Here is a 15,591-nt window from a genome sequence, read left to right on the forward strand (position 1 = left end):
TCAATCAGCGAGGGAAAGCGAGGAGCCATGAAGAAGAACGAGACAAAACCATAATTTTGGCGCCATAGCATTTGGGGCTGTTACTGAACCGATTTGCTTACGGAGCTCGAGCTGCCCCACACTCCGCTGATTCCTTTGCTCATCGCCAACCATTTTCCATCCTAAAAATTTCTCGACTCCAAATTTCTGTTTTCATGTAAAATAACCATAATTCAATCATTTCTCTCCTTCGTGTTTCTGATTTGCCTCAATCATGCCGGGAACCATTCGAGTTTCTGGTAACTCTTTCGCATTTCTTGTCTTTAATCGATCAGTTTCTGATTTACCGATCCTATTCTTATTCTTCTTCATGGTTGATTTTGTTTTGTTTCAGTTCTGGAGTTCATGGATCTACCTGAGCTATTGCCTTTGCCAATTTTGATTAAGAGTACGCAAATCAGCTGTTCGTTTGCTGTGTGTTTGATTTTTGGTTTTCGTTGTTTTCATTCTGGAATGGTTTCGTTTCACTGCAGTTTCCATGGGGAAAAGACAGTATGAAACTTCGGAGAAAGGAGATTTCTCATTGTAATGACCAATGCCTCTGTAATTTAAGATGTTCATCTTCTTCTTGTTCTGGTTTTTGTGTTTTTAACTGTGGATTATGGTGTTTTGGTGTATATAGTCCATTGACGACGCTTCGAGATGATGTGATTCTTATAATTCAGGATGCTGGAGGGAATGAGGTATCACGTGCAGGTTTGTTCAAGGAATTTGCTGTTGAAATTGATTAGGTTGTTTTAGCAAAATGAGGCTGATTGTGATCGGAATGTTTTTTTTTGGGGGGTGGGGGGGGAAGGTGTTCAGGCGAAATCAATAGTTGAGAAGGGTTTCTGGGATGATCTTTTTCCTCTTGAAGGAGGAGGCCGTGTGCATTTGAAGTTCCAGTTTGCTCTTAGTGAAGATGATCGCAGTCGAATTCGAACAATGGTATTCGCTTCAAACCTTATTTTCTCCTCAATAATGTCAATTTCTTTACTGAGTTGTAATTGTAAACTGCACGGCTAGAAAATATGGTCATTTTTAGGTTTTCCATTCGGGCTTCCCCTCAAGGTTTTAAAATGCGTATGCTAAGGAAAGGTTTCTACATCTTAAAAAAAAAAATGTTTCGTTTTCCTCCCCCAACCGACGCAGAATCTCACAATCCACCCCCTTCGGAGCTCAATATTCTTACTGGCACACCGCCTCATATCCACCCCCTTTCGGAGCTTAATCTCTTCGCTGCCACATCTACTGGTGTCTGGCTTTGATACCATTTGTAATAGTCCAAGACCACTGTATATTGTTCTTTTTGGACTTTCTCTTTCGGGTTTCTCCTTAGGGTTTTTAAAACGCGTTTGTTAGGGAAAGATTTCCACACTCTTATAAAGAATGTTTCTTTCTGGTTTCTCCTTAAGGTTTCTAAAACACATTTGGTAGGGAAAGATTTCCACACTCTTATAAAAAATGTTTCGTTCTCCTCTCAAATCGATGTGAGATCTCACGCTTCCCTTTGAGTCGTGTTATTATAATCACTGAGCTTGCTTCACTCTCTTGCATGCTTCATTTGACATGATAACATGAATCACTTTAGTTGTTTATTGATATCATCTCGACCTTTTTCACATAGAGAGAAACCGCTATGAGAAGAAAACAAGTTGAGCGTCAAGATAGAAATCTCAATAGCTCTGGAAGCAGCCTTGCTTCATCTTTTTACCTCAACCCCGAGCTCTCAGGTCAGATCCTGCTCTGGCAAAAACAAATAAGGCCAGAATCTGAATACTTTATGGTTATTAAGTAGTATGATTTTCTAGTTGTAAAGTTTTCTTTACATTGGTGTTTTTTGAAAGGTTTTTTCTTGATTTTCTGAGTGCTCCGTCTTCTCAAGATTCCCAAAAATGTCTTCTCCAAGTTGGAGATCTAAGTGCTAAAGAAGCGGCTCATCAATCTTCATCAGCATCAACTGAAGATATCCCTGATGAGAAGCTGGTTACTGAAAAAACAAACGACACTCGGCTCGATCAGGTTGAACGACTTTCAGTTGAGGTCTAATGAATCTGTAGAGCAATTTCTTGCTAAGTTCTAAAACTTGTTTTAAGATTTTGATGGGTGTTTTTATTTGTTTTAGAATGATGCAGACAGAAATGAGGAAAACCCATCAGCAATTCCCCATGTAAACCACCAACCTTCACCTACCATTCGTTCAGAAAAAAAAGTTTTCCATTCTCAAGGCTCAGAGTTATCCAGATCTCCAGCAAAAGATGAAAAGAAGACCGGTTCTACAGATAGGAAAACTCCCAGCATGGTGAAAAATGTAATAAGTGCCTTTGAAAGTAACTTGACTCAGGTATATTCTGGGTGATTCCTTTCATAGGCTGTTTGCTTGAGTATGCTATTGTTTGAATTACATGTTGGTTTTTACATCAGGATACAACACCACGCATTAAACCTACCTTAAGAAGAACTAAATTATCCGAGGACGCTCGGCAATTGCTAAAGTTGAAAGGGAAGAAGAATCAAGTTGGAGGAGAAAATTTGAGGGAAAAGGATCAAATAAATAAGAAGCATGATGATATAGATGCAAAAAATGATGGATCTTATCAAAAGTCAATGCCTGAGAAGCCAGACCATGTCAAAGATGAACAGTTTTCTTCCAAAAGGTCTGGTGGTTGGATATTTCCAGATGAAAAAGGACGGGTGTGTGTCACAACAGGTGGTAATCAGATGCTAGAAGATACGGTGGGAGGTCGCACTAGCTATACATTTAGCCGTAAAGTGGAAATGAAGATTTCCACGGAAGAGGCAAGTCTGGTTTAAACAGCTTTGTTCTCAATTTAGTTTCTTAAAACTGCGCATAGGTGAAGAAAAGTTAGATTCATCTACTCGAGGGAGATCTCATGTTGGTTGGAGAGGGGAACGAAGCATTCCATAAGGATGTGGAAACCTTTCCCTAGGAGATGCGTTTTAAAACCATGAGACGTAACGGGCCAAAGCAAACAATATCTGCTAGTGGTGGACTTGGGCTGTTACCACCTTGAGCTTCTTGGCAATCGATTCATAAAATCGAGCACCTTAAATTTCTTGACCATCTTGTGATTAACTCATACTCATCATTTTAAATTCTTCTTGACAAACTTGAATACCGGGAACTTGCCATAGAACCACAGCCATACTCTTAAATTTCTTGACCACACTGTTATATCTTGCTTTTGACACCTTGCCTACACTTGCATTTGCAGAGTAGAAGGACCTCAGAAACGAGGGCAAATAGGGGGAAGCATGATCATCAAGAAATGATCAAACCAGAGAGTTCAGACGATGTAAAACCTTCTGAAGGACCACTTGCCAATGTAATTCCAATTCTATCTAAACTGAGATTAATGGCTGATGCAAATAGGGGGATACATGTTTTGACCTTTTATTTTAAAATTAAAAGTGACTAATTATTGATGTTCTGTGCTCCGAAATTCTCTTTATTTAGGCCTTCAAAATTGCAGTAATGATTGGGTTTGGAACTCTTGTTCTTCTTACCAGACAAAGGAAAAAGAAGGTATGAGATAACTTCTGTAAATCTGTTTTTTTTTTTTTCTGTCCTATGAACATTTGTTCAAGGATGGAGTTATGCTTACATAGCGTCATAATTTTGCACGAGCCTTGCTTCTGTTAACCAAGTCTGATACACATGGCTTTATTCATGGACGTGCAGAGATAAGCAGTTGGGTTATGGATCCGCTCCAATTGTTTTCAAGGGATGTAAGCTTTTACTTCCATAAACAGCAACCCAGTTTTTCTTCCCCCATTCTTTTTTTATCTTCACCACATGCATATTAACTAATGTTAGTCTTTCTTCATCCCATTGTATAAATTTTGTTCTTATTTGAAATCAACCTTATATTCTGATGTTATTTAGCTTCATTGAGGTATCAAGACAATGTCTCCGCCCCCTTATGTCAAGATGATTATCGTAATATAAACCTCTGTGGTTCGATGTCGTAGGTTTCAGGTGTCACATGTTCCTAATAATTCAATGTTAATGTTTAAGGCATGTAATAATTTAATTCATTTAATGCATATTAGAGTGCAATAACGAGGACTTTTTCGAAATATAAAGAATAAAAATAGATGACGCTTTAATTCCAAAAATTCATTAGTATTTCAAAGGCTATCTTGAATGTAATAAATCTTTAAACCACTAATGAACAAATTTACCCTTCGACTAAGCTTCTTAATTCTGCTCTGCACACCATTTTTGTAGTACAAGATGGTGTAGTTTTGATTCAAGTCAGTCGTTTAAATATGTTCAATGTCAAATAAGTGTTTAAGCAGAAGAGATCCAGAACAATGAAACACTTCAAAGCTGCCAATTAAATAGACTAATGACTACAAAACAACCTTGTTAAGTTATTGGTTCATGAACCGACTGGTTTTCCATTTAGTCGAGGAAAAGGATCTTGTTTGCTTACCACTGCAACTTTACTCTTGTGGGCGAAGTACCCCTTCACAAGACCCTTATTTATGAGTATGGCCATGATGCACTCTACCTGCAAGTTTAAGGCATGTATGAGACAACACGGGTCAATTGTCGACTATTATAACATTGAGAGATGGATAAACAAAATACCTCATCGACATCCATGTCTACTTCCAACCACTGTAAAGCTTTTACAATTACTTCTAATTTGATCTGGTGAGCTTTGTTTGGATCCTTTTGCCTTTGTATAAAGTAGCTGGAGAGAGTGTAATGAATCAGAAATACTGAACAAATAGTGAGGAGCCTCTTTGAGTCCGTAGATTGGTTTGAGCTATCCATAAACTAAAAGGATACAAAATAAAGAACGGTGAGCTTACATTTTCTTCACCAATCTTTGGTAAACTTGAAGTTCCAACTTCTCTAAGACGAGATACACCCCTGATCTTAAGAACCTGATAAAACAAAGGAAACAACTTCGAGTATACATCCTTGGCCGAAATATTCTCACAGATGAAAAATTGAAAAAACAGGTTTACCGATCTTCGTGCTCTTGAAGAGCTTGTCGAAGAAGCCTCGGATCACCTCTTGTAAGAGATTGCACAACATTTCCATACTGCGAGAAGAACGTTACTAGTAAGCTTTATGATGCATAAATATCATTATGTTCTAGAAAGCTTCACAAGTAGCTTAAATAATTTAGGCTGAGAACATTTGTAATTTGTAAAAATTTGCCATACCTCAAAAAGGTTATACTTCTCGAGAAGCACCCTCGTAGGCAAGATGCCCATAGAAAGCTTTACAGGTATGAGATATTTTAATATCATTCTGTTCCAAAATTATTGCGACTTAGCATGGGTAAAACTTCCTTAAATTTCACAAGCTACAGAGAACTATTCAAGAAGTAACTAGATAATTGATTACCAAATGAATCAAAACAACTATTAAATGATATGTTAATAAGCCAAAGAATATTTCAACGGGCATAAACAATTAGTCAAGGATATGAAGTTATAATAACTATTACCATGAAAAACGAAAAGAAAAGAGAGAAGACAAAGAAGAGAGAGGAAGGCAAGTCACCAGCCAAGCAAAGTACAAAAGTATAATAGTTGGAAGGAAAAACAGGCTTTCGTCAAGCTCTAGAACCGTGGGGCCGAAGTATCTTCCTTCTCTATCACAGTAATGAATGTATTTTTGTCTTTGACCAAGCTCCAGAAATTTTCAGCAAACTAATAGTTGATGAAGATGTGCCTTTATGATTCCGTTCTTCTTTGAATGACAGATACCGTCCATGGATCAGAGCCATAGAGGGATGTTTAAGCTTAAATGACAGTTCCCAAAGGAAAAAAAAAACTTGAATTTCTATGGGTTCATGGGTTCAAGTAGCAAGGCATCATCATGGGAAGCGGTGATGATGACATCATTAGAAAGAGGTCGAACTGAGAAGGAACCAGAAATCGAACTGAGAAGGAACCAGAAATGCCCCCATATCTCTATATACTGAAAAAATCTTACAAAGTCCAAGTCCCAACATCCCCAAGAATCATTTACAGATAGAAAGATCCAAGCCCTAGGCAGGTAGTTCCATGTTTTGCTGCAATGTTCTTCCTGCAAGCTTATACCTGATACTAGAGGTTAAGAGCTCCCTATACAATGCTTCACAGTTGAGGCCTGAATCTAAGGTGTGCAGCAATTTTATGTCCAGGATGGATGCTTTCTCATGGGCATGCATAATGTTGAAAAGATTAATAATCATGTCATTTCCTATGAAAAGATGATGACCGGACAGGAGGCCTCTCCCAAATTAAAACCACTGATTAAATTCTATGACAAGCCATAGGATTGTAGGTCATCTTGTCATGAGCGTCTTATATTGTGAGATCCCAGAAAGTTTTAAAAACCCCTCCTTAGAAGACGCGCTTTAAAAACCTTGAGGGGAAGTCCAGAAGAGAAAGCCCAAAGAGGACAATATCTACTAGCGGTGGGCTTGAGCAACATATATTCTTACAAGAAGATGCACGAGCTGTTAATTTTCGAAAATATTAAATGTACCCTCTCATCAGCATATAGATGTAAGATTTATCTATTTGAAGCATTCAGCCATAAATACAAAGGTATACTAAATAAGCCACTCAATAATCTATTCATAATTGTCTAAGCAAAAGCAAATCATATGCAGCAAGCACACCTGAGTCAAACCTTATATTAGCTTCTCTTTGAGGGTTGCAATGCATCAAGGCGTATGATAACTTCTGGTCAGCCTGCCATATCACAGAAGTGATTCAGTAAAAAAGTGGTTGAGAAGAAAGGGAAAAAGGGCTTCACGTATTATTTATTCACAACATGGTAAGAAAAAAATGATAAAACCATAGAACTACTAGCATTAATTGAGCAATTTAGATTCCAAAGCCCTAAATGATAAAGCCATAGAATTACTCACAGCAGGGAAATTCTCATTGAAAACTTCCAGACGGCCTGTATAATACATGTAGGTCACCTAAATAACACATTTACTTTAATCAGAACTTTTCAATATAAACCACGATGGCCGAACCATCCTGATGAAAGTACAGGATGATGACGATCCGGGGGGGATAAAGGCAACCAAAACCAATTCTGACCCTGTCTCTTTTAGGAAACTCCTCAAAGTCAAATATCCGAGCGGTTTCAATGCTCCTTATCACACTACGGCACAAGTGCACAGTACCAAGCTGCAATCAGATCAGTTACTTCATCATTATATAACTAGAGATACACAAGAGTAAGCTAAGCATCAGATATGATTTTAAAAAGTTGCTATAAATCGTAATGTTTCAACTAAACAGAGATTTTCTCCAACTACGTTTCTCTATTTTCGATCGCAACAATATCCTGGCAGCTTGAATTTCTTTGCCATTAATTCAAATACAATGGATAGAGTGCAGCAGGGAAAGTTGGGTACTTTTCGAAAACAATTGTTATAAAATCGGGTAAAAGAAATATCAAACTGAATCTGAAGATTATAGTTTTTACTTTTGGAAGCCAAACAATTTCTTACCTTGAAGTATATCTTGAACAACTGACATGTCACATACAATGCTCCAACACGTTTAGGGCCTTTTCCCTAAAATACAATCAACAAATTTTATGTAAGCAACAAAAATCCGCAAATCTAAAGTAGCTATGCGGAAGATAACGTAATAAATTGTTTGAACAAAGAAACATACGGCAAGAACCCCAAACACTTTCATAAGAAACGAGCCAGCTCCTTTCAACTTTTCTGGCGATTTTCCATTCGAAGCGAGCTCTCGGTCGGCCTGTGAATACAGAAGCTTAATTAACCAGTTAATGAACACATGAAATTCCAAATAAGACCTAAGATCATACCCTCTCTGCAATGATCCTAATCTCGTAAGCAACTACATACAATGCTTCCAACGCCCAAGCTGAATCCCAAGACCTAAATTCCTGAGTGAAAGCGCTGCAAAATTTCCACCATTACAAGCACAATTACACGACTTCAAACTAGAATAAAGCATCAAAAATCAAGTACAGCCCAAACGAAAGCTGATTCAAATAGATTGTAGGGGAAACAAATACTTGGCGGATTTTTCAAAAGCATGATAGGCATCAACCAAATTTCCAAGACGGTAACACTGCAATGCACGAAAGAAGTTCACCAATATATCTCCAAACTGAGAATATCTATCCGACTGTCTGATTAATCGATTGGCATCCTGTCAAAAACCAATCCCCAAACTTAAACTTCACCAATGATTAACAACGATGACGATCATCAGAGCTCTTGTAGACTTGAGACAGTACCTGGAAAACGTTGAGAGAGTCGGCGAGGGCGAGAAGATTGGGGGAATTGGAGGAGAGAGAAAGAAGAGATTTGAGAGAAGCTCCATCTTGAGACGCAACAGAGTCCGAAAATCGATTCAAGTACTCTGTAATTCTTCTATGTGCCTCTCCCATACTCAGGTACGCCATTGCCGCCTCCCTCTCTGCTGCAATTCTCCAAGCCTTTCTTCTACAGTCCTGCTCCTTGCCTCTCTCTGTCAATTCTACGGCGATGCCAAACGGTGTCGTTTCCTGATTTCGCATCTGTTTTGAGCATACTCTATTCTGGGCCTATTCGATTAGATCGGCCCATTCAAGTTAATTCGGGAGGTCGGTTTTCCTTGGGCCAAGCCCATGAGAGATTAGTATAAATAAAATGATTTATGCCGCTAAGTATTATAATTAAATTTAAATTTTTTAAAAAATACAACTGCGAACCATACACTCTGCTGCTGACAACAATATTTCATCCGAAGTCCCGCTTGTTAGATAAAACCTGAGTTTTACCGTTTTTGTTATTCACACGATTTCAGAAAATCGTGAGGTTGACCATTTGACAAATCACGTCGAATGGATCACCAGAGTTTTAGAAGGGAGTGGCACAGATTTAGTTGGCCACTCTCCAAGCCAATTTTAGAATTCCTTTTTTACTTTAAATAGGAGAATTGTTCAGAAAACAAAACAACCTCAACGCAGTCAAATTCAGAGTTATTTTTTCTCTCTCCTTTTTGTTACGCATTTTCTGAATTTCCTCTCACCGAAATTCTGTGAAAACCAACAAGTGGTATCAGAGCCAAGTTGAAGATCGGTGTATATCATTGCAGAGGAGCCAACCTATCAACAAACAAGTTGAATAGCTCAAGTGGTTAGAGCGTTGACCTAACATCACAAAGGTCTCAGGTTCGAGTAGAAGAAAATGCAAAGTGTAAAAACACACACATCGTGGGGCCCATCTCGGGCAGGCTCACTCACTCCTCCACGCCGTCGTCGTGTGCCGACATCTCCATCACCGCCGCCACGAAGAGGGCGTCAAGTTATCGTTGAGCGGGTGATTAGGGAGACAACGACTGCCGTCGTTCAGTATCCAATATTGACAAAGTCCAATTATAACGAATGGATCTTGTTGATGCGCGTCAACCTACAAGCGCAAGGGTTATGGCATGCTGTTGAGCCAGAGGAAGGAGAAACGATTGAGTACCGTGAGGATCGGTTGGCGTTTGCCGCCATATTACGATCTGTGCCCCCAGAGATGCTGGCATCTCTCTCCACCAAGCGCACCGCGCAATCGGCCTGGGAGGGAATCAAATCCCGTCGGGTCGGTGTACAGCGAGTGCGGGAATCCAACATCGAGCAGTTGCGGAAGGAGCTCTCGGAGATCCACTTTAAGGACGGTGAATCCGTCGATGATTTTTCAATGCGGATCACGGGGCTAGCCAACAACATCACCACACTCGGTGGCAGCATCAGCGAGACAGAAATCGTGAAGAAGATGCTGCAGGTTGTCCCTGATCACCTCGAGCAAGTTGCGATTTCAATCGAGACATTGCTTGACGTGAACGACCTAACGGTAGAAGAGGTGACCGGAAGACTGCGTAACGTCGAGCAGCGGAAGAAAAATACCATTTCAGCTGTCGACAAGGGGGGTCGTCTACTCCTCACAGAGGAGGAATGGCTTGCACGTCTAAAGCTCCGTGACAACACCGGCCAGAGCAACGGGTCCTCCTCCAGCCGCAAAGACGGTAAGAAGCCATGGATCTCCCACGGGCGCATGCGCAGGAAAGATGGGAATCAAAAGAAGGAGTCGACCAATGGCAGGCCAATCTGCTCGAACTGTGGGAAGAGAGGACACCTAAGCAGGAATTGCTGGAGCAAGCTTAGGAACAAGGAGAAGGCCGAAAAGGCCCATGTGGCTCAATCCGAGGAGGACGAGCCAGCTCTCTTCATGGTAAGTGCATGTGTCCCCGCTATCGATTCCAAATCCACGGAAATGGAGGTAATCAACAACGATGTTGAACTCGAGAAAGAGCTCCAGCTGGGTGTAGCAAAGGTGGCACCAGCTAGGGAGCCAATTCAACTGGAGGAGGAGCGAGTGTTCGCTCAGATCAGCGAGCGGGACGAGCAACACAAGGACCGGCGATGGATCCTAGACACAGGGGCAACAAACCATATGACCGGGGCTAGATCTGCATTCTCCGAACTCGACTCGGGGATCCGCGGGACGGTGAAATTCGGCGACGGATCCATCGTAGAGATCGAAGGACGCGGCACCATCCTATTCGCCAGCAAGGGAGGCGAGCATCGCAAGCTGACCGACGTCTACTTCATCCCGAGGCTCAAGGCTAACCTTGTGAGCCTGGGTCAACTCGATGAGACAGGCTGTTTCATCTCCATCGAGCGCGGACTACTCAAAATTTGCGATAATCAACGACGGCTGCTCACACAGGCAAGGCGCACGACAAACCGTCTTTACATCCTGGAGTTAGAGATAGAGCAACCTGTCAGTCTCTCGGCCAAGATCGAAGAGGTATCTTGGAGGTGGCACGCAAGGTACGGGCATTTAAACTTTCCTGCTCTAGAAAAACTACAGAAGGAGGAGTTAGTGCACGGTTTGCCAGCAATCAAAGGTGTGAACAAGCTGTGCGACGGGTGCCTCATCGGCAAACAGAGGCGCACACCCTTTCCGTCTCGAACATCCTATCGAGCCGATGAGCCGTTGGAGCTTGTACACGGCGATATCTGCGGGCCCATCAAGCCGGCGACTCCAGGCGGTAAGAGTTTCTTCCTCCTATTAGTCGATGACAAAAGCCGCTTCATGTGGCTGACCCTGCTGCAAGCGAAAAGTGAGGCGGCAGAGGCGGTTAAGTGCATTAAAGCGCGAGCGGAGGCCGAATGTGAGAAGAAGATGCGAGTGCTGCGCACAGACCGAGGCGGAGAATTCACCTCGACAAGTTTCGGTAAGTATTGTGACGAAATCGGCATACAACGGCACCTAACGGCGCCCTACTCCCCCCAACAGAACGGAGTGGTGGAGCGCCGGAATCAGACCATCGTCGGGACAGCAAGGTCATTGTTGGTGACGGCCGGGATGCCTGGGAGATTCTGGGGAGAGGCAGTAATGACGGCCGTATATCTCCTCAATCGGTCACCAACCCGAAGCCTTGACGGGAAGACACCATATGAGGCCTGGTACAACAAAAAACCAGCGGTACATCATTTTCGCGTGTTCGGCTGCGTTGCTTACATGAAGGTAACACGTCCCCACCTCGCCAAGCTCGATCCTAGGGGGCTGAAGGTCGTTTTTATCGGCTATGAACCCGGGAGCAAGGCGTACAGACTATATGATCCTGTAGGGGGGCGAGCTCACGTGTCTCGCGACGTCGTCTTCGATGAAAGCACCTTCTGGCAGTGGAATGACGTGATCGAGGCAGACCATAATCCAAATCAATTCACGGTGGAGTACCTCGTCACTGAGCCGGAAGAAGGAGGAGCCCAGCATCAGCAGCCGTCACCGCCGCCAGCAGGTGCAACCCCTGAACCAGTGGAATTCGCAACACCACGGACTGCGGATTCGACGCTGGATGCTGATCACGATACTGATCTGGAGGCCAGGTACCGGAGGATGGACGACCTAGTAGGAGGAGGTGAACCACCTGGACTGGCAGTGCGCGAGCTCGAAGAAGTGGCCGAACTACATGCCATCAGTGCAGATGAACCGAACACCTTCGCCGAAGCAGAAAAGAACCCGTGCTGGCTGAAGGCAATGCAGGAGGAGATGACATCCATCACCGAAAATCAGACGTGGAGTCTGGAGGATATGCCGCCGGGACACCAAGCCATAGGGCTCAAATGGGTCTTCAAACTGAAGCGCAACGAAAAAGGAGAGGTTGTGAAACACAAGGCCCGTCTGGTAGCGAAGGGCTACGTCCAGAAGCAAGGAGTGGACTTCGAAGAGGTATTTGCGCCAGTGGCAAGGTTAGAATCCGTTCGTTTCTTACTTGCAATTGCAGCACATTACTCTTGGGAGGTTCACCATATGGACGTAAAGTCTGCTTTCCTTAACGGAGAGCTGAAGGAGACTGTTTATGTCCGACAGCCACCTGGCTTCCTGGATAACAACAACCCCAATAAAGTATTGCGCCTGCACAAGGCACTCTACGGGCTTCGACAAACTCCACGAGCCTGGAACGCGAAGCTCGACAGTACCTTACTGTCACTGAAATTCAAACGTTGCGCCTCTGAGCATGGCATGTACACGCACGGCCATGACAAGAAGCGACTAATCGTGGGAGTGTACGTCGACGACCTCATAATCACTGGAGGTGACATGGAAGTCCTCGGAAGGTTCAAGAAGGAGATGTCGAAAAACTTCGAGATGAGCGATCTCGGCGTGCTCAGCTACTATCTCGGCATCGAAGTGCAACAGAATTCTACCGGCATCTCCATCTGCCAAAGTGCATACGCAAAGAAGCTGCTGGACACAACTGGACTTGTGGACAGTAATCCTACAAGGACGCCAATGGAGGCCCGACTCCAACTAAGGAAGGCTGGCACTACGACGACAGTCGACTCCACCAATTACCGCAGCATTGTCGGGAGTCTACGCTATCTGGTAAACTCTCGTCCTGATCTTGCTTATTCTGTTGGATATGTGAGCCGGTTTATGGAAGCACCTAGGGAGGAGCATTTAGCGGCTGTCAAGCGCATCCTGCGCTATGTAGCCGGAACCAGAGGCTGGGGTGTAAGATACTGCGCAGGGAGCGGAAAGGAGAAACTCAAGCTAGTTGGCTACAGTGATAGTGACATGGCCGGTGACGTTGATGATCGTAAGAGCACTAGCGGAATGATCTACTTTCTCTCAGGCGGCGCAATCTGCTGGCAATCAACAAAACAGAAGGTAGTTGCTTTGTCTTCCTGTGAAGCAGAATACATCGCCGCTTCGATGGCAGCAACACAAGGGATCTGGCTTGCGCGACTAATGGAAGAACTCATCGGGAGAGAAAGTGATCCACCAATGCTATACGTAGACAACAAAGCTACGATCTCCCTGATCAAAAATCCAGTTTTGCATGAACGAAGCAAGCACATAGAAATCAGGTTCCACTACATTCGAGAACGTGCAGATCGAGGGCTCATCAAAATTGATTACATCCGAACAGAGGAACAACTTGGAGACATCTTCACCAAGTCCCTGGCGCGGGTGAAATTTGAAGAACTACGCTCAAAGATCGGAGTTCAAATAGTAAGGTAGATATACTACAGGTTTTAGGAGGAGATTGTTAGATAAAACCTGAGTTTTACCGTTTTTGTTATTCACACGATTTCAGAAAATCGTGAGGTTGACCATTTGACAAATCACGTCGAATGGATCACCAGAGTTTTAGAAGGGAGTGGCACAGATTTAGTTGGCCACTCTCCAAGCCAATTTTAGAATTCCTTTTTTACTTTAAATAGGAGAATTGTTCAGAAAACAAAACAACCTCAACGCAGTCAAATTCAGAGTTATTTTTTCTCTCTCCTTTTTGTTACGCATTTTCTGAATTTCCTCTCACCGAAATTCTGTGAAAACCAACACCGCTGCCTAGACCGGAAGAAGGACGAGAGTATACGAACTGGTTTTTCCGATATGGGTCACGATTCCAATCCGCCGCCGCCGCCGTCTCCGTCGCGGGAAAAGCCAAGTCCGACGGCAGATCAGGAAGAAGACTCGTCTAGCCCTTCCACCGCTTTGCTCTCTTCAAACCCATCTCACAAAAGAAGCATTGTCTTCATTTCTCTTACTTTCAGTACTCGTTTCGCTCTCTCCGCCGCCATAGCCTTCGCCTTCCTCTTCTTCTCCGCCGCCTCCACTGCCGACGGTGTCAGCTCCACCGCCCGTACTCTCTCTAAGCTGAAACGTCCAGTGGTTCTATTGATCTCCTCCGATGGGTTTCGATTTGGGTATCAATTCAAAACCTCAACCCCAAACATTGACCGTCTGATTGCAAATGGGACCGAGGCCGAGAGGGGTTTGATTCCTGTTTTTCCAACTCTAACTTTTCCCAATCATTACTCGATCGTCACTGGCCTTTATCCCGCCCATCACGGCATTATCAACAACTTTTTTCTCGATCCAGTGACCGGAGACGCCTTCACGATGGCTAATCACGACCCTAAGTGGTGGCTCGGCGAGCCGCTGTGGGAGACGGTGGTCAATCAAGGGCTCAGTGCAGCAACAGCCTTCTGGGTCGGTGCTGAGGTAAACAAAGGCTCATGGTCTTGCCCTGCAAATTTCTGTCATCATTATAATGGTTCAGTTCCATTTGAGGAACGAGTAGATATGATTTTGCAGTATTTTGATTTGCCTAGTGAGGAAATTCCTGTGTTCATGACTCTGTATTTTGAGGACCCAGACCATCAGGGTCACAAGGTTGGTCCTGATGATCCACAAATCACTGATGCTGTAGCTAGAATTGATCTAATGCTTGGTAAACTAATTTCTGGCCTGGAGAAAAGAGGAGTATTCGAGGATGTTAATGTAATCTTGGTTGGTGATCATGGAATGGTCGGAACTTGTGATAAGAAGTTGATTTTTCTTGAGGATTTAGCTCCATGGATTGTGATTCCAGAGAGGTGGGTTCAATCAAGAACTCCTCTGCTAGCAATTCGTCCACCGTCTGATGTTTCACCTGCTGATGTTGTCTTGAAAATGAATGAAGCTTTGCAATCTGGGAAAGTTGAGAATGGGAAGTATCTGAAAATGTATGTCAAGGAAGAGCTTCCGTCTCGGCTTCACTACAGTGGGAGCGATCGGATTCCTCCGGTGATCGGGTTGGTTGAAGAGGGATTTAAGGTGGAGATGAAGAACAGTAAAGGGAGGGAGTGTGGAGGAGATCATGGGTATGACAATGCCATATTTTCCATGAGAACCATTTTCATTGGCCATGGTCCACGGTTTGCAAGAGGGAGAAAAGTCGCTTCTTTTGAAAATGTTCAGATATATAACTTGGTTACTTCAATTCTCAACATCAAACCTGCCCCTAACAATGGTTCTGCATCATTTCCCCAATCTGTTCTCTTGCCTTCGCCATAGAATCCTTGGCACATTGCCCGAACAGATTGCCACGACAATTGTTTTAACTCGAACATCGTTGTTGCAAAGTGTTGAGGATTGTTGGGAAGAAATTCCATATGGGCTACTTTAGGGAATGATTAGGGTTTATAAGTAAGGAATACATCTTCATTGGTACGAGACTTTATAGGAAAACTCAAAACAAAGTCACGAGAGTTTATGCTCAAAGTGGACA

General features: G+C 43.3%; 3 protein-coding genes across 5 annotated transcripts; 2 read left to right on the plus strand and 1 right to left on the minus strand.

The window, feature by feature from the left end:
• The first annotated feature begins 21 nt into the window (after positions 1-21).
• Positions 22-4,010, plus strand: LOC111465530. 3 transcript variants are annotated; one of them, XM_023109947.1, is made up of 12 exons: positions 22-278; positions 374-427; positions 513-564; positions 662-735; positions 836-966; positions 1,646-1,751; positions 1,904-2,061; positions 2,144-2,362; positions 2,443-2,817; positions 3,255-3,365; positions 3,497-3,565; positions 3,722-4,010. In XM_023109947.1, the coding sequence occupies exons 1-12, from the start codon at positions 254-256 to the stop codon at positions 3,725-3,727; spliced, it is 1,380 nt and encodes a 459-aa protein (XP_022965715.1). In that variant the 5' UTR covers positions 22-253; the 3' UTR covers positions 3,728-4,010. The 3 variants fall into 3 exon arrangements, with proteins under 3 accessions (XP_022965715.1, XP_022965716.1, XP_022965717.1); XM_023109948.1 differs by having other exon boundaries at positions 1,904-2,040; XM_023109949.1 differs by lacking the exons at positions 22-278; positions 374-427 and having other exon boundaries at positions 844-966.
• Positions 4,011-4,187: 177 nt separating this feature from the next.
• LOC111465537 (enhanced ethylene response protein 5) lies at positions 4,188-8,648 on the minus strand. Its single transcript, XM_023109959.1, has 13 exons — positions 8,291-8,648; positions 8,066-8,202; positions 7,853-7,946; positions 7,693-7,782; positions 7,524-7,589; positions 7,108-7,197; positions 6,927-6,983; positions 6,686-6,747; positions 5,224-5,311; positions 5,023-5,099; positions 4,864-4,938; positions 4,637-4,742; positions 4,188-4,556 (listed from the first exon to the last, which is right to left on the minus strand). The coding sequence occupies exons 1-13, from the start codon at positions 8,570-8,572 to the stop codon at positions 4,425-4,427; spliced, it is 1,356 nt and encodes a 451-aa protein (XP_022965727.1). The 5' UTR covers positions 8,573-8,648; the 3' UTR covers positions 4,188-4,424.
• A 36-nt stretch (positions 8,649-8,684) lies between these two features.
• LOC111465523 (ectonucleotide pyrophosphatase/phosphodiesterase family member 1-like) lies at positions 8,685-15,483 on the plus strand. Its single transcript, XM_023109934.1, has 2 exons — positions 8,685-8,762; positions 13,890-15,483. Exon 2 carries the CDS (start codon positions 13,932-13,934, stop codon positions 15,375-15,377), a length of 1,446 nt encoding a protein of 481 aa, XP_022965702.1. The 5' UTR covers positions 8,685-8,762; positions 13,890-13,931; the 3' UTR covers positions 15,378-15,483.
• Positions 15,484-15,591: the final 108 nt, after the last annotated feature.

Source organism: Cucurbita maxima, unplaced genomic scaffold (genome assembly GCF_002738345.1).
Source record: "Cucurbita maxima cultivar Rimu unplaced genomic scaffold, Cmax_1.0 Cma_Scf00029, whole genome shotgun sequence".
Lineage (NCBI taxonomy): Eukaryota > Viridiplantae > Streptophyta > Magnoliopsida > Cucurbitales > Cucurbitaceae > Cucurbita > Cucurbita maxima.